General features: G+C 43.4%; 1 protein-coding gene across 2 annotated transcripts in view; it reads left to right on the plus strand.

Moving 5' to 3' along the window:
• The window catches only part of DYNC2H1 (dynein cytoplasmic 2 heavy chain 1), a 6,555,988-nt gene that overhangs the window by 2,711,441 nt on the left and 3,819,552 nt on the right, over positions 1–24,995 (plus strand). For both annotated transcript variants that reach the window (XM_044072582.1, XM_044072581.1), the window contains one exon: positions 11,402–11,607. In XM_044072582.1, the coding sequence (XP_043928517.1) occupies positions 11,402–11,607 (206 nt within the window). The remainder of the gene's footprint in view (positions 1–11,401; positions 11,608–24,995) is intronic.

Below are 24,995 nucleotides of genomic sequence, written 5' to 3' on the forward strand. Positions count from 1 at the left end.
AAGTGTAACTTTGACCAGTGCATGAGAAATCAGAAATTCACCCCAAGTCTAGCCCCCATGTCTCTGATGGAGGCAGACAGTAATTCTCATACTACCCCCAACACACACACACACACACACACACACACACACACAGGTAATCTGTAGAAACGTCCTAAGTGACATATCCCCTCTTAATAAATACCCATGGTACATATGGACACAGTTTGGTTGTATTGCACAGTTAGGCTTATAAAGACTCTGATAGTTTTTAGCCTATTGTATACCTATAAACTAAGAGGTATGGCATGAGGATGTACTTCCAAACCAAATGGAAGATGTTCCTTTCCCAAAAAAGATCTTTCCTCTGCTAAAGAATTACTATGCCAAGACTCTGGGTATCCCGTCCCTTTTCCCCTTTCACTTTCCCCAGTTTTTAGCTTATCACAGGAGCCTGGCAACAAATGGTCTCAGACAAATGGATGCTGAGAATAATTTTGTGAAGATACTCTTGACAGTGGAGAGAAACCCTTTCTTCCTTCAGGGTAGTCCCCCCCCCCCCACTTCTTCCAGACAGTACATGCCTGTTCTTTCCGGTACTCCTTCAGAAGTTGCAGGCAGGGGTTTTCCACAAAAAGGAAAATGATTTTACACCAGACACATTTTGGTACCCAAAAAGGAGCTATCATGGAGACTAGTGTTAGATTTAGTGTACCTAATTACCTTTCTGAAAGTGCTGAAACACCTGATGTTCATAAGGATCATTTGCATATATCCCATGTGCCTCTGATACAAGAGGTTTGGGAGGTCACTCATTGGAAGTTCTAGCTTTGTTGGAGTTTTCATTTTGTTTTTACTTATTAGTTTTTCAGTGACCTTCTCACTCATTGTTTTAGTTTCTGAAAGTATGCAAATTCAAAATACTCACCCTGCAGATGGTTTTACCCCTTCTTCCGGACCACTGTTTCATAGAAACTTTACATCTGAAGGATGATTGTCATCACATGCCATTTTCTCTCACCTTGAAGTTGAACCTACAAGTGTCCTGTCTCGCATCTTCAAAACAAATTGTTTTCCTGGTGTGGATGGATTATGTATGCAGAAATTGGTATGGCCTTACTACAGGAAGACATAGCCCTGAATGCACAGAGCATTTTCAGGATTTTCTCTGTTCAAGAAACTTCCTCCTGAAGAGAGTTTCTCAAAATTCTAGACCTCATGGCATCATTGATCCTCATGACAGCATGGGCCAGAATCCACATGAGAAAGATTCAATGTCAGGTACTTAAAAAAAAAAAAAAAAAAAAAAAAAATTCCTAGACCAAGCACATGCTTGTGTTGGAGTTCCATGTACCAGTGCTGGCATTTGCAAAACAGGAGTTACATTAGTGGAAGGATCCAATGTCTCTCAATCTGGACCTACTTGTCTCCTTCCAGACCCCAGTTTATTCAGTCTAGACAGACTTGTCAGATTTTTTTTTTAGGGACCAGTATACAGGGGAGTTCAAATTTTAAGGCTAATGGTGTCCTTCAGACACAACAAAGCACATAAGCTTCAAAGAAAGGTTAGCAGTGATTCAAACCTTTCAAATTCTTCATCACTTATGGTCTCCATTTATTGGTCACAGACAACACTGCAGTCATGTAGTACCCGAACAACCAAGGGGGGTACAAAGTCATACCCTCTTTGCCATTGGCTGATGCTTCAGGAATCATACATTGTCAGAGCAAAATATAGTGAAAGATGGACTAAGCAGATCTTGAACAAGTGGAAACTCAGGATGAGGTCTGCTTGGATTTGGTCCAGATGTGAGGAACACTTCATATAGATCTTTTCACCTCCTTTCAAAACAGGCAGTTGGAAAAATGTTGTTTGAAACATCCTTGCAGTTATGCTTGAAGGACAGAAGCATTCTCGTTTTCTTGAACAGGAATGTTCCTTTATGTATTTTCACTGACACCCAAGGTACTTCTGAAGGTTCAAAAAGAATTACTAAATATGGAATCGGCGAAAGGCAATTACCACAACCTTCCTCACACTCTGGATCTACTCGCACAGTGTCATGGGTGAATGATGCACCTCAGCTTACAGCAATTGCTACTGACAAGCCTGAAGGATTCTGTCTTGATACCCTTTAGGCACTTTTTCTATGAAGATGTGCAGCAGGTATTGAAGGAGGCAAGAACACCTCCAACTAGAAAATCTAATATTTAACAATGGAAGAGTTTTTCTAGGTGGTGTCTAACCGATATCAGAGAGCCTGTTATGGTATTTACCTCTGGTTTTGAAGTATTTGTGTGAACAGTGGCATATCTTATGCATCTATAAAGGTACATCTTGCAGGCACCTCAGCTTGTCTGCCCAGTGCTCCCTCTTTTTTGTTTCTTTTTGCGGTCAAACAGTTTATGAAAGGAATGTTGCAAGTGAGACCCCCTTGAAAGCAAATTCCTTTTCCTTGTGATCTTAACTCTGTTCTTGAAAAAAATGACCTTATCTCCTTTTGAACCTGCCTTTCAGACGGATTTGAGGTTCATCACTTGGAAAATGTTTTGTTTACTGCCCTGAAATCTGCAAGACAAGATTCTGAGCTGCAAGCTCTCAAGATGGGCCAAACTTACCTGATTTTCCACAGGAACATGGTTGATGTCCTTCTATTCATATGTTGCAGTATTCATAACATGAGGGAGGTCAGCCTCCGGCTGACTCGTATGTCCGGCCAGTATACAAAAGCCTAAAGCTACTGTAGGGTACATGTGATGTCATAAAGTGACGTTTGATATAAAGCGGATGTTGGCATGCATCAAGCCTCAGAACTTTTCTGCCGCCAGTTAGAACATCTTTTCCGGTCGTTTGCTCATCAGCGAAGTTGCAAATTCCAATCCAGATAAGTGCCCCATTGAGGCTTGTTGTTGTTTTTTTGTGCTACTGTTGTGGTTAAGGTTACATGTCCGGTAGGAAGGGCAAATGTCAGTATGGAAGGCAAATTCCGTATAAAGATTCCCATGACCCTTTGTCTCTTTTGCTTAGGCCCTAACCATGACCATACCTCCTGTTCGATTTGCAAGGCCTTTTTCCCCCAAGACCCTTCGCAGTCATCTAACTTCCCTCCAGCTGTACTTAGAGGACCAGCAAGTTAAGAGGTTAGCACGTGATATGGAAGGTACATGGGGCCTGTCAAGTGAGCAAATCATTAAGAAAGACAAGAAATCTAGGATTAACTTACCCACTGCTTCTCCAATTCTGGACGTTTCTCCTGAGGCTGATGTTGACCCGGAGCCATTTTGGGTCCAGTTTGGAGGGCGTGAAGAACCCTGCTAGCATGTCCTTGGGGGATACGCAGGCATCTGCTAAGGATGTAGGGTGGAACCCAGGCTCGTTGTTACTGAAGGCCTATGTGGCATTCTTCAAATCATTGTTTGTGAAGATGTTCCGAGCAGTATTGTAGAGTGGAGGCCGACATTGGGTTTCTCATCCTTCCACCACTTATGATGTCCCACATAAGAAGCAGCAGAAAACTAAGCATGCTTCTCCTATTTCCCAAAAACAGTGTGCGGATTGGCAAGCCTTTTCTCAAGGGCTCTTTAATGCCTTTATGGCCCTGAGACAATCTACTGGGTTCTCTCTTCCTTCTTCCTTTTCTCCTATTTCTTCACAAAAGAGAATTTTAATTGCGGTTTCATCTGACTCATCTGGGGCTGAATCATTGGCATACTCTGCCCAAATTTCACCTCCCTTAGGATATTCTTCCCCGGAAGAAGAATAAAATGGCACAGATTCTCCAGGGCAGGATATTGTTTTTGGGGAAACCAAAATGATGGAGTTCTTTAAATGACATTGCCACTATGTGTCAGAAATTCAAAAAAGGTATTATGACCTTCTGCAGATGGATTTCCCTTCTCCATCTGCAGTTCCACCTGTGCTGCCAGCTTTTTTAGATGCCTTTTCAGCAGCTTCTAAGTGCCCTGACTCTCAACCTCCTGCCCCTAAAAGGCCAGACAGGTTTACAAGGTGCCACAGGATTCCAAATTCCTGTTTAAATGTCCGTCTGCAGACCTCGCAACAATTTCTGTGCCTGCTGATAAGGCCTCTGAGATGTTGCCTTTCACTTCCCTTCTCCCCTCAGACAAGGAGAGTAAAGTTAAGGAGAGGTTGAGGAGGAAAGTCTATAGATCAACAACTTTGATGTTTAGAGCTATAACTGACCAAACCCATATGACAAAATATCTCTCTGATGCCAGTAAGCTAATTTCAGTGCTTCCAGACTCTCCTACTGAGGCTCAGATATCCTCCATTCTGAGTTCTTCTGGTCAAGTCACATGCCATTCAGTTATGTACAGCTGTGATGCAGTGGAGGCATTGGCCAGAGCTGCTGCTTCAGTGTCTGTTCTCAGGAAGTACTCCTGGCTCAGACTACAGCCCTTACCAGATGACATCAAGGCAGGCTAAAATTATGGATGCACCCCTTGACAGCAAGACCTTGTTTGGTGCTTCTGCTGCAGAACTCTTTAAATTCTTAAAAGAAAAGGACCTAAAACACACTTTTTGTGTCCTCAGTTCCCAGATTTCAGAGGAACTACCCATCTGAAACCCCTTTGCAAGGAAACCTTCTAGAATTCAGTCTTCCAAGGGTAAAAGAGATATTAGGAACCAATACTCAACATACATCATTTGCTGCTCAGAAACAGTCCTTTTTGAGCAAGCCAGGTAGTCTGTGACTAAGAACCTTCTTGCAACCAGAGCCCTCTTTCCGTACATATTTCTCTTCTCTCTCTGCTTGGAAACAGATCACCCAGGACTCTTGGGTCCCTCTCCATTATCCTTCAAAGATATTTCATGGTGTGGAAGACTCCACCTTCCTTCAGGGGTATTCCACAACCCCCAAAAGAACAGCTGGATTACTTTCCCCAAGTCATTTTCAGTCTTCTTTCTCAGGGTACCATTCAGAAGATGCCACCTTCCCAAATAGGGAAAGGTTTTTACTCCAAGATGTTACTGGTCCCCAGGAAAGATAGGCCTTGGAGGCTCATCCTAGACTTGTCCCACCTAAATACCTTCCTGAAGGTTGCCACCTTTTGCATGCTATCCTTGAACACTCTACTTCCCCTCATCCTCCCTCAGGCCTACATGGTGTCTCTGGACATCAAGCATGCAACTCCACATTTCTGTTCATCCTCAGTTCAGGAGACCTCTTCACTTTGCTATTGCTTCCTCACATTTTCAATTCTCTGCCTTGCCTTTTGGATTGTCTATGGCTTCAAGGGTCTTCACAAAATGCCTAGCTCCTGTCATAGCCTTTTGCAGGTTAAGGGTAATCATATTTTCCCACACTTGGACGAACTTCTTCTCCAGGCACATTCTCCAGACACCTTTCGAGAGAATTTACTCTTCACGGTGTTTCTGTTGCAGGGTCTAAGATTCATTATCAACAATCAAAAATCTACTCTTGTTCCTTCACAAGACCATGATTTTCTAGGATGCAGAATACAAACGGGACAGGATGTTGGCTTTCTTACCTCCCCAGAAGGTTATGTCTTTCAATGCCTACTTCCAGGCCCTAAGACCTCTTCAGTCCATGACTGCCAGGGATTTTCTCTCCCTGTTAGGCTTTGTGGCATCCACTATCCCCATGCTACCTTTAGCCAAGCTGCAAATGAGGAAATTCCAGTGGTACCTCAGGTCAATATGGATGCAACACACTCATCCATTGGAGTTTGTTATTCCCTTTCTTCCTTGCGTGAAAAAGGAACTGAACTGGTGGATTCAGCAGCTTACCTTAAATCCAGGCCTGCCCTTACCCACTCAAGAGCTGTTCATGGATAGTTCAGGCAACCCTGCCATCCTGCAAGGTTCAAGATGTATGAACTCCATCCCAAAACAGGGAACACATAAACATAAAAGAGATGAGAGCCCTAATTTTTGCTCTACAAATTTTCAAACCTCTTCTTCCAGGCATCATAAAATGGTTCACAGACAACACCACAGTTCCTTGGTATGTCAACAAGCAAAGAGGGACCTAGTCTTATCTCCAGTACAAACTGGCTATCCAAGCTTGGGAGTTTGCCTCTGAGTCAACTCACCCTCCAAGCAGTCTACATTCCTTCCACTCAAAATGTTGTGGCAGACACACTGAGCAGGTCCATGACTCAATCCCTGAATGGATGTTACACAGGATGTATTTCTGGACATTCTCTGTCAGTGGGGTATGCCTCAGGTAGATCTCTTCTCCTTCCCTATGAACAGACAACTTCCAAAGTTTTGTGATGGAGTTCCCAAGCCTCTAGCATGGAAGGTGGATACCCTATCTTTCTCTTAGAATGGGATGGTTCTGTATGCATCCCCCACTCCCTACTTCTCCAAAAAGTCCTGTTGAAGCTCCAACAAGAGCAACCAAAATTCTTGTTGGTGACTCCCTTTTGGCCAAGACAGCTTTGGTTCCCACTTTTGCATTTAGCCAAGGGCAGTCATCACAAGTTACCCAACAATGTGGACCTACTCACACAGGGTAAGGGATCTCTAAGGGGTGTCAGCCCTGCAACTGACTCTGCGGGTGATGGGGTTTTGATCCCTTTTAGACACTTTTCTCTTAGTGTGTGCTGCAAGTTCTGCAGGAGGCCAGAAAACCCAATACTAGGAAAGCCTATATTTCCAAATGGAAAAGGTGAAAAGGTTTTCCATCTGGTGTCTTTCTAAGGACCTTCAACCATTGCTGGTGGATGTTCCAGTGGTTCTGTTTTACCTGTGTGAATTACTGATGAGTAGATTGTCATACTCTTCAGTAAAAGCTCATCTTTCAGCAATCTCTGCATGTCTGCCTATGATTCCTCTCTTGGCTTCAAGGCTGGAAGTTAAGCTTTTCTTGAAAGGTGTTATTCATATCAGACCAGGAAGGAAACAGTTCCTCCTCCTTGGGATCTAAATTGTCCTAGAGAAACTTACCCTAGCCCTTTTTGAGCCAGCAAGTTGTTCTCTTCAGCATTGCACCTGGAAAACAGTTCTTGTGGCCATCACCTTGGCCAGAAGGGTCTCAGAACTTCAAACACTGATGGCCTCTTCCCCTTTACTGTTTTCCACAAGGATAGGGTCTCCTTATGCACTAATCCCTCCTTTATGTCATTTAATCAGTGCATTAATCTGCCCACTTTTTTCCCATCTCCACAATCCTCTAGTGAGAAGATTTTACACATCTTGGATGAGCATAGACAACACAGATTTTATCGAGACAAAACCAAGCCTATTAGGAAATCTGATCTCCAATTGTCTTTTTGTTTCCTGTCATCATAGGGCCCTGGACAGCCCTGTTTCCAAGTAGACTATCTTCCCTTGGATGTCCAAATCCATTTCCTTCTGCTGTGTGTCTCATGGGAAAACTCTTGCTTCCCCCCAGTAAAGGCACATTCCACTATGTCTGTGCCTTCTTTTGGTGCTTTCTTCAAAGGTCTAGACACCTCCTCTATATTAGAAGCAGCTACCTGGTCTTCTGTACATACTTTCACAAAACATTATAAGTTGGATGGCATTTCCAGGTCTAGAGCTGGTTTTGCAAGGGCTTTCCAGAAGGGGTTTGTAGAGAGTGCGACTGCTCCTCTGCCCAATTCTTCTTCTGCATGAGCTTTGGTATTCTCCCTCATGTTATGAATACTGCAACATATGAATAGAACAACATAGAATAGTCGTGTAAAATCTTACCATAATCATAGAGGTCCTTCTCTTCTATATGCTGCAGTACTCTTTCAAGACTTGGAGGAAGCCTGTCCCTTTTCAAACAAAACTGGACTCGCATCATTTCAGACAAGTGAGTTCTAGACATTATTTCAAACGGTTACCAACTCAATTTCAAAGAGCCTTTAAAGTACTCACGCTATCCAGATATTCCACAGAATAAAAAAAATAGGCCCTTCCTCAAGTCCAGATTTTGTTTTCTCAGGGATCAGTGGAACCATTTCCAGAAAATCAAAAAGGCAAAGGGTTCTACTCCAGGCTATTCCTAGTTCCCAGAAAAGAAGAATCTTGGTTTCCTATCTTAGACCTATCCAACCTCAATCAGTTTCTCCTGGTTCCAAAATTCAAAATGTTGACTCTTTAAAAATTCCTGCCCATGGCAGCCCCACCGGCCTTTATGGTTTCTCTCCATCTAAAAGATGACTACCTGCATTTCCCAATTCAAGAATCACACAGAAGCTTTCTTCACTTCAGAGCAGGTCCAGTCATTATCAGTTTTCAGCACTGCCCTTTGGCTTGTCTACTGCTCCAGGGGTTTTCACCAAGTGCTTAGCCACTGCAGTTGCTTTCTGCAGGACCAGAGGAGTCAAAATATACCCTTACCTGGACTATTGCCTGACAGAGTCAACAAATTTATCAAAACTTCACAAAGATCTGAAGTTTACCCAAGACCTCCAGTCCTCCCTGGGCTTTACGATAAATCTGCAAAAATCCAACACTGTTCCAACCAACATGGTAGTTTTCCTTGGGGCACTTCTGGACTCTTCACTTCAAAAATCCTTCCTTCCCCCAGACAAGGTCTCTCTTTTGACTCACTACTTTCAAAGTATCCAGCAGAAACAAAGCATCACAGCCAGAGAATTTCTCAGAGCACTGGGTTACCTGCCATCTTGTATCCTCATGGTTCCCCTGGCCAGGCTGCACATGAGGAAACTCCAGTCGTACCTGAAAAATGTATGGTGCCAGCTCTCTCAGTCTCTGACAACTGAGATAACACCTGATCCCTTGTGTCAGAGAGAAGTTTGTATGGTGGAAACAGGCTTTTACCCAAAATCAGGTTCTTCCATTCAGATTCATGCCCCAGGGCCAAACTCTCACCTCAGTTGCCTCAAAGACCTGGGGGGCTCACTTTCAACACCTCTAATTTCAGGGGAAGTGGGAGGTGCAGTTCAAGGACAGGCACATAAACTGGAAAGAGCTTATGGCAGTGCAAAAAGGCTGATAGCTTTCAAGGAAAAATGAGAACCATGGGTCTTGTTAGTCAAAACAGACAACACCACAGTTATGTGGTACATAAACAGGCAAGGGAGCACCCACTCTTACCCTCTTTGCCACCTAATGATGTAAGTTCTGGAAACTACTTGCTCTCTCGGGTTGCACCTCCTAGTACAATACCTTCCAGGGGCTCAAAATATCACCTCAGCAGGAATTTGATGGGCCCCCATGAATGGCATACATCTGGAAATATTTCTCAGCATGGCCCAGAGATGTGGAGTTTCACAGATAGACCCCTTCACCACCAAGGAAAACACTCAACTGAAAAAATTATTTTCCAAGATCAAACAGAAATCAGCCTGGAGGGACAGATACTTTCTCTTTCCTTTGGACTCATTTATGCATTCCTCCCCTTACCCCCTACTATCTTGAGTACTTCTAAAGATAAGAGAAGAGGGCCCAAGGGCAGTATTTGATAGCCCCAGACTGGCCCAGATAACACTGTTATCCTCTGCTTCTTGAACTAACCAACCAGAGTTCATTGCTGTTGCCTCAGGGAGTCAACCTTCTCACTCGGGACAAGGGAAGGATTGTGCTCCCCAGCCTGCAGATGCTCAGCCTTTCAGCTTGGATAATTCTACAGCATCCAGGAACAAGCTTACCTTAAGCAAACAGGTTATGGACATTCTCAAGGAATGTAGTAGACCTAGAACTAGGAAATCATACTCTGCTAAGTAGAAGAGATGTTCCATCTGATGCAAGCAGCAGCACCACAATCCTGATTCAGCCCTGATTGCTACCATTCTGCATTATCTGGCTACTCAGGTTGATAAAGGTCTTTCCTACTCCTCCATTAAAATTCATGCATCTGCCATTTTGGCCCATATACCTGCTCTTCCTCCTGTCACCTATTAAGGCAATTTCTTGGGGGAGTTGTCCACATTAAGACTGTCCAGAAGGCAGCATTACCCCTTCATAGGACCTTAACTTTGTTCTGAAAAAAATGACATTGCATGTTTTCAAACCTGCAGCCTCTGCCCAACTGAAGTTTCTAACTTGGAAAACTGCCCTGTTGCTGGCTATCACCTCAGCCAGGAAGGTCTCTGAACTGGAGGCTCTCATGGCAGTGGAACCATTCCTCATCTTCCACCCAGACAGGGTTTCCCTCAGAACTAACCCTTCTTTCATGTCCAAGGTGGTCATTGACACTTCTCTAAATCAAGCCATTCACCTGCCTACATTCTTTCCCAGCCTCCGGAACAAAGGAGAAAGAATACTTAATTTGTTGCATATGCATAGGCAGCTCCGCTACTATCTTAACAGTACAAGAGCCTTGAGAAAATCTGACCAGCTTTTTGTGACCTTTTCCCCTGGCTCTGAGGGAAAATCAGCTTATAAACAGACCATCTCGAAATGGATTTCCCACTGTATCTCTTTTTGTTGCATCCATCATGGCAAAAATTTTCCTGAGGCTGTCAGGTCACACTCTGCTAGGGTGACTGTGACCACTGCTGCCTTCTTGAGAGGGGTCCCTACTAATGACATCCTGGAAGCTCCCCACCTGGTCATCTCTGCATGCCTTCACCAAACACTACCACTTGGCAGACTTTTCTAGGTCCAGAGCAGGATTCGCCACTGACATCCTACATGGCATCTTCCCCTCTTCCTAATATCCTTCCTCCCTCTTTTCAGCTTTGGGAATCTTACCACAAGTCAGGACTGCAACAGTGAAACATGAAGAACATAGTACAGTTGCGTACAGTTATCATAAATGCAGATGTTTGAGTGTATTCACTGTTGCAGTCTTCTTTCCTACCCTCCTTCCCCCCTAACCTACTAGGTGGTTTACTTATGACCTCTTTTCTCACCAAGGGAAGCCCTGTGGCCTGTCTTCTTGTATGGGTTCTCTTCCTCAGTTCCCTACTGCTCACTTGGGGTCCTACCTGTTAGGGGACAAGAAGAAAAAGATTTCATGACGTAGACTGTCTCCCTATATACCCAAGCATACTGACATTTGGTTAGGGCATCTGCCAGCCTTAGATGGAGGAAAGAATTTTCTCTGGTAGTCGGGCCAGCCAAGGGCTTTCACGGCAGGAAATCCCAAATGTTAGGACTGCAACAATGAATATACTCGAACGTCTCCATTTGTGGTAAGTGTACACAACTGTACTTTACAAGTGATGCAGGGCCCAAGGTATGCAGACCTAAGGGAAGATGGTGGCAGTTGCATGTTACTGGTCAGTCATCAAGCATGAAATTCAGGGATCAAATCTTTATTAATGTAAACCTGCGGTGTTCTAGCACGATTTAAATAGATCTCAACAGAGGTCTGACAGTAAAGAATGGTGACAATACTGGAATTATTGTCAGAAACTCATTTTCAATTTTAAATGATTGTTCTTATTTGTCTTTCATGCAGTAATGATTTAGATGCTGTTAATGTGTATTAAATCAGTAAATTGTGACTATTTCGCCCTATATTTTTAGAACCTGGTATTCTTGAACTAAAGCTGAAAGCACTTATTCTGGATATAATTCATAACATTGACACAGTGAAGCAGTTGAATCAAGCACAAATCCGTAGTGCTGAAGACTGGGCTTGGAAAAAGCAACTCCGATTTTATATGAAACCAGACAATAAATGCTGCATTCAGATGGTGGATGCTACTTTCCATTATACATATGAATACCAGGTATTGTTGTCAGCTTTATTTTTAGTTTTCTTTGTGTAGTTGTATAAAATCATTGTCACAGATTTCTTTTTCTGTTTTACAGTCTTGTGCCATTTTTCTTAAAATATGTTTCAGACACACACCTATGTGATCTTTGAGTTTGTGGAATGTCAACAGAGCAAGAGCGTTGGATGCATCAGTGCTGTTTGGAGGGTCAAATTACATAGATTATAATGCTGATAATTGACTTTTTGCCTTCTACACAAGATGCTAAAGAACACCCTCTGAAACATGCATTATAATCTGGTTAATTTACTCCGTTTGTCTTTGTCTTCCACTGAGTAGGGTGTAAGCATTTTGTAAGCTGTTGCAGTTTCCTTTCCAGCAGGTGAAACATTTGGGTATATAACTTTGTCATGTGACTGTCTTCTTGTGCTCACATCCTTAGGGCATTCTTTCAGAGGGAATAAGAGATGCATACATTCTCCCAGGATACCTAGATCTTGTTTAGATGTTGTCATTCAGGAGGCTTGTTCATAAATGGATTGTCTGCCTTCCTGATGGGGGGCACTATTGTTTGTTCAAAAATCTTCAGCATTGTATATTGGGGGCATCCTTTTGCCTTTGACCACTTTGACAGTGTGCCAGTTTATTTTTTGTTTTTATAAGAGATAGAAAAGATTTTATGTTTGCTTTATAGCTTCTGGCACTGCCTTCTCAGGAAGAGGAGTATCTGCTAACTTCAGGCAATATTCAGACTACTTCTTCCATTTCTTGATGGTGTTACTACCCAGTCAAGGTCAGTGTTTCTCCAGCTTTATTTTTAAATGGCCTTGACAGCACGCCACCTGTCCCTGTGGACTTGCCAGATGGTCATTCTTCATGGGCTCACCACACTCCTCCTACACTAAGGCCTTTGCTTTCATGATGGTGCATACATTTGCTTTTCCTGCTTGTCATTACCTGTTAATCAGATCTGGAGAACCACTGCAAGCATTACATTGAAAGTATGTTTCTTTAACCCGACAGCTTAATTTCTGAAGTTTACCACTGGTTCCACAAGTTATACACTGATACAAGTGTGGACATCCTTTGAGACCATATTCCTTGCCATGTTAGCATTTGTGATCTTAAAGAGTGTACTGTAAGACTCCACATCCCATTCTTCCTTAAGTGTGTGAGAGAACCTTTTCTAGAAATGGGAATTGAACTTATCACACCCAGAAGGATTAATCAACTAGGCATATCCAGAACACCCTTATTACCCATTTAGATCTCCTGTGTCCGTCTAGCTGCTGTTTAATTTTTCTAACCCACCTCTCCAGTAAATCGCGGCCATTTGACAGCTCTGTACTTGTGTACATCTTTGTGTTTAGAAAGTGTTGCCTCAGGTCTGATGACATGACTGCAAAGTCAGTCATTGACACATTTGGTCCAGGGTATTCTTACAACAAGTACACTGACAAAGCATCACTGTGTTGAAACATGACATTTGTTAGGCATAGTCATTGACTAATAGAAATCTAGAAACAGTTCACTGTTCAGGTTTACTTCATCAGTGTTCCTCCCATTTTTGTTTTTATAGAAAATGTTTGAGTTGCTAATGCTAATTAACTATGTGCTGTCCCCTTTAATGGCTTTGGTTACTGATTTACAATGCAGAGCAATTCAGAGATTCGCTGTGCTGTGCAAGTTATTATGGCTGGCTAGGAAATTTAACTCTGCCAAAAGAATGTGTTTACCCACTGAAGTCTGTGGAATAATTTGAGGCATTGGTAAGTCTAGCGAAGTTCAGCAGAGATGTAGGGGTGGAGATATATTTGTGTGTGTGCATGTGTGTATGTATATATCTGTAGAGAATTGAGAGCATTGGTGTTTGTGTGTTTGTGTGTGTGTGCAGCTGTGTGTGAGTGAATATGTCCCTGAGTCCAGTCGAATGTGTGTGTGGGGGTGTGATGCTTAGTGGATATTTGTGTGTAGCAATATGTGTGTGTTTATGTATGAATGATTGTCAAAGGGATGCCAGTCATATCTCTCATTATTGCCCACATATTCTGGACAAAGTCAAAGATAATGCAGGAGAAATAGCTAAAATTGGGGAGAGTTGTTAAATATTAATCTAATTCACTTGTAAAGGTAATAGGGCAATAGGGTCACATCAGCATGCATTTTCTAAACAATAACATGTATGAAACAATAACATCTGGTTTTACTGACTGACTGTAAGCTTCATGGATTTACTGGAAAATTTAAACTTTTACAAATGCATGAGGCAAACTCAAGGATGTTCTGCAACCCTCTGGATAGTTGAGAGGTATGGTGCCTGTGCCAGAGACATGCATGGGCAGCTAGAGGGTACTATTGCTACAAAGTACTTTTAGCATAAACAGTAAAAGGAAGTGATTTAGAGACATGCAGATTAGCTGATAATGAGATCTTCATCATTATGGCTGAAAATGGCCTTTGAATTTCTATTTCCATGATGACATAAGTTGCACTAGCTATGGTGTGAAGACTTAACACAACTGTAGGCCTTATTTTCTGAATCTCAGCCAGTCTCCCACACTGGTACAGAAACTCAAATATGTGAGCATGAGTGAACACACACACAGATGCAAAGGCATAGAAATATACATACCCATATTTGCCTGCTGTTACAGGCAATGTATTGGCTCTGTAAACCTCAGATGTCTTATAGTGAGCAAATGAAAGAAGAAATAATAAAAATAGTAACAGTAATATATCTTGGTCATTGCTTTTAGATGCATACAGCAGAATCATTGCAACTCTCTGTACACACACAATGTTTTCACTTTGTTGATTGTGTACAGTTCAAATTTATAATTGTGATCATTGAATTTATACATAATTAGCCACTGTAATGAGTTTCAGCTTGTTGCTGTCAGACACAGTGCAGACCTTTACAAGACATCACAATAATATCTTTCAACTTGTTTTGGTCAGAAGCACTGCATACCAATACAAAATACACAAACACAGATGCAGAGAAGCTGGAAAAACTGCATATACCTGCAGTTGCAGTCAGTGTACTGATCAGTTGAGTGTTATGAAAATGTACAGTTTTTTAATGGGATTTCTGAGTATATTAGTATATCAATTCACTCTTTTGGAACGTCAAGCATTCAGCGGGGTTTCTGATTCTCCAAGCCCATTTTCTAAATCTGTATAATAGCAAAACAGTAAATATGCCAAGATACATTATTATAGAATGAAAAGATTTTAAATCTTTGGAAGAGAAATATTTTAGGCCTGCAGAATCTGAGAAAATTAAAATGATGTTGCTTAAAGGGGCAGAGTTTACCAAGAAGAACTTGCTGTCCACAAATCCTGGGTCTTTGGTTTGTTTAATAGCTGAGAGTGGCATTTATGGGTTATTGAACCCCAAGTCTTGGAATGTAATTCTGTTTTAGCAGTATTGGTACCTAAGTTCAAATTCAGACAGGTAGTTTTGTCAGTGTCTAGATAGGTCCAGAAGTCTGTTTTCCTAAGATAGTTTTGGAAATTCATTAGAAAGAGATACAAGTTTTAATGAGGGAAGAGCCTGAAGATCAAAAGCTATGTATGGATTGCTTTATCAACCACAACCAGGGTGAGCCTTCATTTGTCTCCCCTCTGACTAGGTTATATTAAAAAGATTAGTAAAGAAGATGTTTTTGGACTCTTCAGAGATGTATTTGGCAGCACTGCTGGCACTTTATATGATTTACCATAGGCTGGAGTTCAGGTTGGAACAGTAACACCTATCAACGAAAGCACTTCACCAATATAAAAAGAGATAGGAACCCATTTCCTCTCATCAGATGAGAGGGAGTGTATCTGTAAGTTTTAAACTTGTCTCTTCAGTGTGTCATTGCAGATAACAAAGATTTGTTAATATTGTAACTTTAATTTTCAGCATATCTCTCCTCAGTATCAGGTCATGATGCAGACTTAACCACACAATTTTTAGACTCTCCGTCCAGTATCTGAATTTTAGTAAGACTTCTACCTCTGCTAGAGATAATATTAACTCTCCTCTCTTGGAGATTTCCTCTTCTAAGAGGAAAGTATTTCAAATTCTTTCAGTTCCAAAATCCATGAGGAGATTTCTTCCCCTTTATAACATATTCCACAATATATGGAACAGAAAGTCAAGACAGCATGATTCTCAGTCACCACTTCATAGGTTATCTGATTTCTAATGCAAATATGACACACATAATCCTAAACTTTGTTATAATGTGACACCAGGTCCTCCAACCTTAACATTTCATACAGCTGCTAAGGTATCCTGTACATCTTCTTTTCTTACAAGTACTTTACCTTGTTGTTGGACAGGAATGGTAATATGAGTTTATACTTCTAGTACCGTAGCACTAAGAGCTCATAACTGTTAGAATTTTAAAATTAAAGTATATAAGCCAGTTATGGGACAGATTGTAGAAAATTAAACTAACTTATTAGATTCTAACAATGACGAGCTGCTTTCTAAAATAGTTATGAGTCTGTGGATCTTTATTCATTGAGGTGCACATATGATGTAGTTGATGTGACTGCCACAGTTAGTGTAGTTTGTATAGTAATATGCAGATATTTGGTTGACACTTGAAGAGATTGAAGTTCAAGTCTTAGGCATTTCAGTTATGAGAAGCTTCCATTATTGTCACCCTATCTTAGAAATCTCAACCATGGGAAGGAAAGTCCAAGGAGCAGCAAGAGAAATATTTTTTCAGCTGTTTTGTTCTTTTCATGGGAATTATCCATCTTCAAAAAAATGCTCATATAGAAAACCTTTCTCTTCTAAATCTAAATAAAGTAATTTTGCCAAATTTGAATGAAATGATTACCCCTCTTTATTTCTTACATGGTTTCATTTAATGATGTAGATTTTGACTTTTAATTCTTAAGTCAGATACATACACCACACACTCCGGAGATGTCAACCTCATTACCACAATCAACAGAACATGCTGGAGGGACAGGTTCATAACTCAGAGACTGCCCATGCTCTGGAATAGACTTCCCATACATGTCAAGCAGACTACCTCACTGCCCCTCTTCAAGAGAAATCTTGACGAGTGGATGGGAAATGGAAAATTCACCCTGGGGATCACTCCAGTGGCTGTACTTAATAGAGAAACTGGAAACTAACATCAGGCGGCATGATGCCAGAGAACTTCCATGGGCTAGGCTTGTAAAGGCTCCATGGCCATTACCCTAGTACATACCTATCAACAAATGAACCTATGAACCTGTGTCTTTATTTCTTACATGGTATCTTTTAATGATATATAGCCTTTGACTAGTACTTCGTAAGTAAAATGCACAGTAGTTTATGGAATGTCAGCAGTATTTTTTTCATGTTGTAGTTGTTTGACAGACTGGGTAAACAGACTTACCTATTTGCCAACCATTTGTAGCCTGTATCACTTTATTATTATCAATTAAGACAAATGCAACAGAAGATTTAACTATTTGGCCATTGATAAATATATACGCACTCCATTACCTCTCCTTAGCCCCTGCACCTTGCTTGTTGTCATGCAGGACAAGTAGGTAAAGGCAGTAATTTCCCAGGGATATATATATAATCCCATTCCACAACTCTGTATCACTTTCTACCTTTCACTCACACTTTTCAAAGTATGTAACAAGAATGGAGGCCTTGAACCTTCTGAAAATAAGCAATCTTAGAAGTCCAGACAGACCAGAAGTGGATTAGGTGGTTGTTCCAGGTTCGTTCTGATTCTCAGATAAGACTGTTTCTTCTTGACCTGATAATTCCAGAGTTACATTTCAGATGGTCATGGTGGATTTCATCCTTCCATGTTTGTCAAGAGATATGTGCCTTCTGGACTTCCAATAAACTGGGATCTCTCTACGGAGCCGAATAATAACTTACAGGTACAGCACAGCAAGCATTAACCTCAACCTACATACTCCCAGCCTTCCTTTATATATCATTTGTCCTAACTAACCTAAATACCACCTTGAATCCAAACTAGCCTCTTGCTATAATGAAATTGCTTAATTTGCCACTATTGCAACACATTGAACCTACAACTGTTAAGCTTAACTGTCTCTAACTAAGCAAAGTCCTAAAACATTCATAATTTGTATCTGCATACAAACGTATTTACTACCGAGATAAATGTCCCACACTAAAAATATTGTGCTGCATTACTCCCCCTCAAGGGGACCTGTGCTCTGCTGACAAGTTCGTATTAAAAACAACCAAGTGTAATAACTCAGCCAGAAACTTATCTTCTGCATCTCAAAAATATGGAACACCATCCCAGAACACATCAAACCCCTTGACAAACTGCCACACTAAAAGCCTGCTCAAACTACATCTGAGTAAATCCTAGTCATGCTCAGCACCAGGCTGACTTTCAAGTATCTCAGTATTTCTTCCATCTTTCTTCCCTATCGTAACCTACTCCCTTTCCAGTCATGTACACCTCTTTTCTCTCTCCCTTTTTTCACTTCACCTAAATCTTATCTAACTTCTTAGCTGCTCTGTGACACTCTAATCTATAGCTGTACTCTCAAAATGTCTGTACCTCCTTACATTGCTTACCTAGAAAAACCATACATTATAAAAGTTAATCACTAGCAAATACACAAATGTTACCGATGACAGTACTCAACCACCTGAATGATATGGCCAGCACCTTCCTTACACTTGAAATCATTCCCGTCAGCAGAACTCTCTTGGGTTTTAACTCCCAATGGGCGTGGCCCGAGCCTTTAAAAACTGAAGTTATTGCTTTACAGTTCCAACAAATGCTCTTAGTTCTAGAACCACAGCTGTTATTAGAAAACTGTAAATGGCTAACTGTTCAGCACAAATTATCCTTTTCAGAAATTTCTTTCATTCATTCAGTCATAGGCCTAAAACCTGGTTTTATAATTCATGACTACATTAAATATGAGATGTTATGTAGTCCAGTCTCGTCTACATTCTTACCCGTGGGTTCGGAGCCGAACCTCGGCTCCGACTCGGCCATACTCTAGCTCGAAGTCTTTCAGTTGGCTGGGCTAAGAGGTATCCCATGCTGCACTGCTCCCTTTCCTCAGATCTCATTTGCCGCTCGTAAAGCTCAGATGTGGTCTCGCTCTTGGCTGTGGCTAAGAATAACTTTGACTAAAATTTGTTGCTCCAAAAGTTATTTTTATAGCTAGGTGTGTGTGTTGTTGGTTTGTGAAAGTTTTTTTGTGTGGCCTTTTGTGTCCTTTCTCTTGCTTTTTGTCTTGGTATCCCATTAGCTATCTCCCACAGGCTAGGCTCGTTTCACTTGGAGGACATAGTCCTCCCTTGGTTATCTGTTTACCCTTCTGTGTTCGTTTTGGTTTAGGTACCTATCCCTCTGGGCTAGGGCCATTTAAGTTAGAGGACCTAGTCCTTCCCCTCGTTTCCTGTCAGGACCGTTTGAGTTAGAGGTCCTTGTGTGGTGTCTGCAGTTTATTTTAGTCTAGTTCCCGCACTTTGTTGCTGGTGTCTGTTTTGACTGTTGTGTTGTGTCTAGTGTCCTGCCGACATGTCCAAAGATACAAAAAAACATAAGCCTTCAGGCTTTAAGAAATGTGCTAAATGTGGTTATAAGATGTCCATTACGGATGGGCACTCTGTGTGTTTATTGTGTGGGGGCTATCCACCTTCAGGAGTCTTGTGCATTCTATCAAGCATTCAGCCCTCGTGTCCTTCAAGAAAGGAAGAACAAACTAATTCTGAAGGGACTTCTGAATCCCTCCTTCGAGGAAGATTTTGAGAGGTCTTCTAGTGCTAAGTCCTCTCCCTCTAAAAGAGACAAACATCCAAAGCAAAAAAAGATCTCCGGCTCTGAGAGTATTATCGGAACCTCCGGAGAAAGTTACCAAGTCTACTGTGGCATCTTCGGCTCCACTGTCTTCGGTGCCGAAGGAAGTTTGTGAATCGACAGAACCTACATCGGCTCCCAGTCTCTCGGAGCCGGTGACTGAGATTCTAGCTCAGAGCCAGTCTCCAATTTTTAGACTGATTTCTCCTCCTCGCAGGTCTCCTTCAGAGAGGAGGTCTAGATCTTCTACCTTGTCCTCTAGGTCCTCCAGGACATTCTCTGATGTGAATGTGGATAGAGTGGTGCAGAGACTGCTCCAATCACCGGAGCTGGCTAAATTGCTTTCGGCTCCAGCCCAGTCGGCTCCAGAGCCCGTCACCCATCCATCATCGATAGATCCTCCTCTGAGCAAATCTCAGCCTTCGGAGCCAGAGTGGTCAGCGCCATCTGATGCTTCTAGGTCGGCTCCGATAGCCCATCCTGGCTTATTGGCTCTGATCTCAGCTCCGACCCCGTCAGCTCTGTCCACGGGGTCCAGGACTCATGGTTCCTTGGTCAGACCCAAGGGGGAGGTCTCGCGACGCTCTTCGGCTCCTAGCCTCCCTCTCAGTGCTTCGGCTCGGGTGAGCCTAACCCTTGCTTCGGACTTTGTCCCTTCTGCTCCAAGATCTTTCACAGTTGGTCGATCTTTGGAGCCAGGGGGACCAGCTTTTGAGGTCATGTGGAGCGTGCTGGCCAGGTCCTCAGCTGCATCATACAGCTCTGACACTCTTCCCCCTCCAGCTCCGGTATCAGTATTTGATCGCCCTCTATCTTTGGACAGCAGAGATCCAAGGCCTCAGGATGCCTCCATGAGGGGTCCCCTAATTTCTAAGGGCCCCCCAGAGATTTTGCCTAAGGAGCCACCCAGAAGAGAACTTGCAAGAGGAAGCACATTGACTCCCAGGAAGAGTCTCTCACATTGGACACCGACCTCGAGGAATCAGAGGGGTCCCCCAAGTCGTCCTCTGAGGATATCTCTTTCTCTGATATCCTAGAGATCTTGAAGCAGCGAGGCGACTGGCCCTCTAAACCCCCCTCTGAGGAGGAGTCGGTGTTCCTGAAGGCCTTTGGGGCTCAGCCTTCTGCCTCCTGGGTCTCTCCACCCTTCGAACTCTTGGATCTGGTTTGTCGAAGAGTATGGGAAACCCCTGACACTGTGGAACCAATCCCCAGGAGACCCAACAAATTTCTGTCCACCCCTGCTGACAAAGACTTTCTCATGAAGGGCGTTCCAGTCGATGCCATGGTGGTGGCAGCGGAAACCAAGAAGGAACTGGCTGAGACTTCATCTACCGTCCATCCCCCTAACAAGGAGTCTAGGACCATGGACCGGTATGGGAAGCGTATGTTTTCTTCAGCGGCCTTTACTCTGCTGTCGCTGAATTACTTATCACATTTTACACGGCTCCAAAGAGATCTCCTGAAAGAGCTTGGAGATGCTCTGCAGGGTAACGTTTCCGATGCAGTGGCTCAGAAAGTCAATGCTCAGATGTCTACCCTAAATTCTATTGCTAACTCCTCCATGAGGCTGATCTCTTACGCAGCTGAAGGAGCGAGTAGGGCAGCTATTTCTGGAGTTTCTCTCAGGAGACACTCCTGGATGCGCCTCTGTAATTTCACAGAGGCCTTCAAGTCTACATTCACCAATGCCCCATTTGATGGTTCCTCGTTCGGACCCAAGGTGAAATACACTCTCACTAGGTGCGAGCAAGAGGGAAAAACTCTGTCTGCAGTGGGAGTCTGTTTTTCCATGCCTTCTAAACCTTATCCCAAGGTCCAGAAGAGTGGGAAAATGTGGTTCAAGAAATCGCAGAGGTTTTTTCATGACGCACAACGTGATTCCCCCTCCAGAGGCAGGGGGAGGGGGTGGTAGCTCAAGTAGAATCCACCCTAGAGGCAGAGGAGGACCATGTAACCAGGGAGACTGTGATTCCTTTCGTGGTTCTCCCTACCAGTGCTCCTGATGGGAGGCCCAACTGCGCGATTCCAGAGCCAGTCGGGGGTCGCATTTCATTATACCCAGAAGCCTAGCAAGACATCACCCAGGACCAGTGGGTATTAAAAATAGTTTCCGGAGGATATCACATTCCCTTGTCCACCCCCCCCACCCATCAAAAGAATCCCAGATGTTCCACCCAATCAAAGGGATTCCGCAGCTTCAGAGGTTATGAAGCTGCTAGAAAAAGGAGCCATCCAGTATGTCCCCTCAGACCAGATAGGATTAGGGACTTACTCCAGATTCTTTTTGGTGCCGAAAAGAACAGGGGACCTGAGACCCATCTTGGATCTCAGCCGCTTGAACCTCCACGTGAAGAAGTCCAAGTTCCGAATGGTCACGTTGCAATCTATTCTCCCATTGTTGGGAAAAGAATTGTGGATGTGCTTCATCAACCTCAAGGATGCTTACTACCATATAACGATGGAGAGGGCATCCAGAAATCATCTACGCTTCCGGCTGGGAGCCAGTCATTTTCAGTTTCGTGCCCTGCCCTTTGGTCTCACCACAGCCCCCAGGGTGTTTACCAAATGTATGGCAGTGGTAACGGCTCACTTGAGACGTCAGGGATTCCAAGTGTTTCTGTACCTGGACGACTGGCTCTTTTCTGCCACCACCACGCGTCTACTACTACAGACCAGAGATGCCACTATCAAGCTGTGTCAGCAACTGGGTATCACTCTAAACTGGGAAAAGTCTGCCTTGTTGCCCTCGCAGCATGTCACCTTTATAGGCGCCGAGTTAGACACCGTGCTCATGAGGGCATTTTTACCACAAGAAAGGATTTAAGGTTTGCAGCAACAGGTGTACGTGTTGCTCCCTCTGAGGAAAGTGAAGGCAAAAACAGTTCTCAAATTGTTAGGGACGATTGCTGCAACAATTATGCTGGTTCCTCTTGCGAGGCTACACATGAGGCTCCTTCAGTGGCTGCTGTTCGCCCAGTGGTCTCTACAACATTTTCTGCTTTCTCATCTCATAATGATCACAGACAGGTGCAAGCAAGATCTATGCTGGTGGATTCACACCAGCAACCTCAATGTGGGAAAAACCCTTCTTTCCATCCCCTCCTGTTGTCACAGTGACCACAGATGCCTCCCAGATGGGGTTTGGGGGCATTATCTCAGCAAGACAGCCCAAGGCACATGGCAGGAACACAAGATACATCTGCATATCAATATCTTGGAGAGGAGAGCAGTGCTACTAGCGTTGCAAGCACTTCAGAGCTTTCTTCCTCTCAGGACAATTGCGATCCACTCAGACAATATGTCAATGGTATGGTATCTGAACAAACAGGGAGGAACCAAGTCATATCCCCTTTGCAGAGAGGCCATTTGAGTGTGGCAGTGGGCAGTGTCTTCCCAACATTTTCTTTTAGCATTGCACATTCTGGGGAGGTCCAACATGATCGCCGACAGGTTGAGCAGAGCTATTCTGATGCCTCACGAGTGGTCCCTGAACAGTCAAGTTGCGGAGCAGATTTTCCACAGATGGGGTCAGCCTTGCTGCGACCTATTTGCCAGTCCCCTCAATACCAAGTGCAGCAGCTACTTCACCCTTATCCCCCCTCGGGGAGTCACCCAGGGACGCTCTAGTTCACGATTGGCCCTCCAGTCTACTTTATGCCTTCCCGCCTGTCCTCTGCTGACAAAGGTTATTCAGAAAGTGCAATCTTTGGGAAGCAGAATGATTCTGATTGCTCCACACTGGCCTCGTCAAATTTGGTTCCCCTTTCTCCATCCCTATCTCATGGACACACCCTGGGTTCTGGACCCACAGCCAGATCTACTGACTCATATGTCTGAGCAGTTCCATCCCTCTCTTCAAACCCTCCGGTTGACAGCCTGGCTACTCCACTTCCATCACTAGTCAGGCTTCATCATTTTTCTCCGGAAGTCGTTCATATTCTGTCTTCTTCCCATAAGCCTTCGACCAGAAAGATTTATTCCAGTAAATGGAAAAGATTCTCCATCTGGGCTCATGCAAGACAAATTGATCCTTATACAGCTCCAATTTCTTCAGTTCTGGAATTTCTGTCCATGCTTTTCAATCAGGGGTCAGCAGCCACAACTGTTAAAGTCCAGTTGGCGGCTATTTCCACTTTTCACGTCGCTAATGAACCCAGTCTAATGGCGCATAGACATTGTAAGGCATTCTTGAAGGGCACTATGCTGCTTTGCCCTCCAGTCTTTGACCCGGTCATGCCTTGGGACCTAAATTTTGTGCTACAGTATCTCACTTCATCCCCCTTTGAGCCTGCGGCTACTTGTGAATTGAAATATTTGACTTGGAAGACAATCTTCTTGGTAGCCATCATTTCAGCTAGACGTGTCTTGGAGCTCCAGGCTTTGTCAATCAGACCTCCTTACTTGATATTTCACAAGGACATGGTTTCCCTCAGACCAAACCCTTCCTTCATGCTGAAAGTGGCTTCGGTTAGTAATCTCAACCAATCCATTGAACTGCCTGTATTTTTTCCAGAGTTTTCTAATAAGGCAGAATTTAAATTTCATCAGCTGGATGTTCACAGACAGTTGCGTTTTTATTTGCATAGAACGAAGGATCTTAGAAAATCGGATCAGTTATTTGTCTCATTTTCAGAAAATAGGATTGGGTCTCCTGTTTCCAAAGTGACCTTGTCTAGATGGATCTCTGGTTGTATTTCTTTCATTTATGCCTCAGGTGGTAAAGATTTACCATTTAGAGTGAAGGCTCATTCTACCCGATCGATGTCTACATCTACAGCATTTCAGGCCAGCATGTCTATGAATGATTTTTGTGCTGCGGCTACATGGGCATCTCCTCAGACCTTTATTACTCACTACAAATTGGATTTGGTATCCAGAGGCAGATCTTCCTTTGGTTCCACAGTGCTCAGGAGTATTTTCCACTGACCCTCCCAGGGTTCAGGTGCTGGGGACGCTGTCCCATGGGTAAGAATGTAGGCGAGATTGGACTACATAACATCAAGAAGATGTCCTTCATGGATGCATCTGCAGTCATAACAACGGGGTTGTCCTGTCGTCAGGCAGCCCTTCAGTCGGCCGGATTCCAAAGTCCGGGTCCGGCTTCGGCTGATGTCGCACTTCACCCAACGTCATCTCTGTTGGTCTTCGGGTATAAAAGCATCAGCCGACGCCATTTTCCTCAGTCTTTCTTGCCGCGTGGCGCCCGAAGCAGAAGCTGTTCGTAAGTGCCGGTCGGTCGGATCCAGAGATGTTATGTACTCACCATAACGTTCGGTGAATGTAGTCCATCTCGCCTCACATTCTTACTTACCCCCCCGCCTTCCCCCATCCTGGAGGACCTAGAGGTTAGGTCTGGTTTCAGTACTCCATTTATAGTTGGAATGTTCTTCCTTCTCTATGTGTTATTTTTATGGAGGGTGAGTGACTGAGCTTGCAGCAAACAAGATCTGAGGAAAGGGAGCAGTGCAGCATGGGATACCTCTTAGCCCAGCCAATTGAAAGACTTCAAGGTAGAGTATGGCGGAGTCGGAGCTGAGGTTCGGCTCCGAACCCACGTGTAAGAATATGAGGCGAGATGGACTACAT

The sequence above is a fragment of the Protopterus annectens genome, chromosome 5.part0 (assembly GCF_019279795.1).
Source record: "Protopterus annectens isolate FY-2018-M chromosome 5.part0, PAN1.0, whole genome shotgun sequence".
In the NCBI taxonomy this organism is placed as follows: Eukaryota; Metazoa; Chordata; order Ceratodontiformes; family Protopteridae; genus Protopterus; species Protopterus annectens.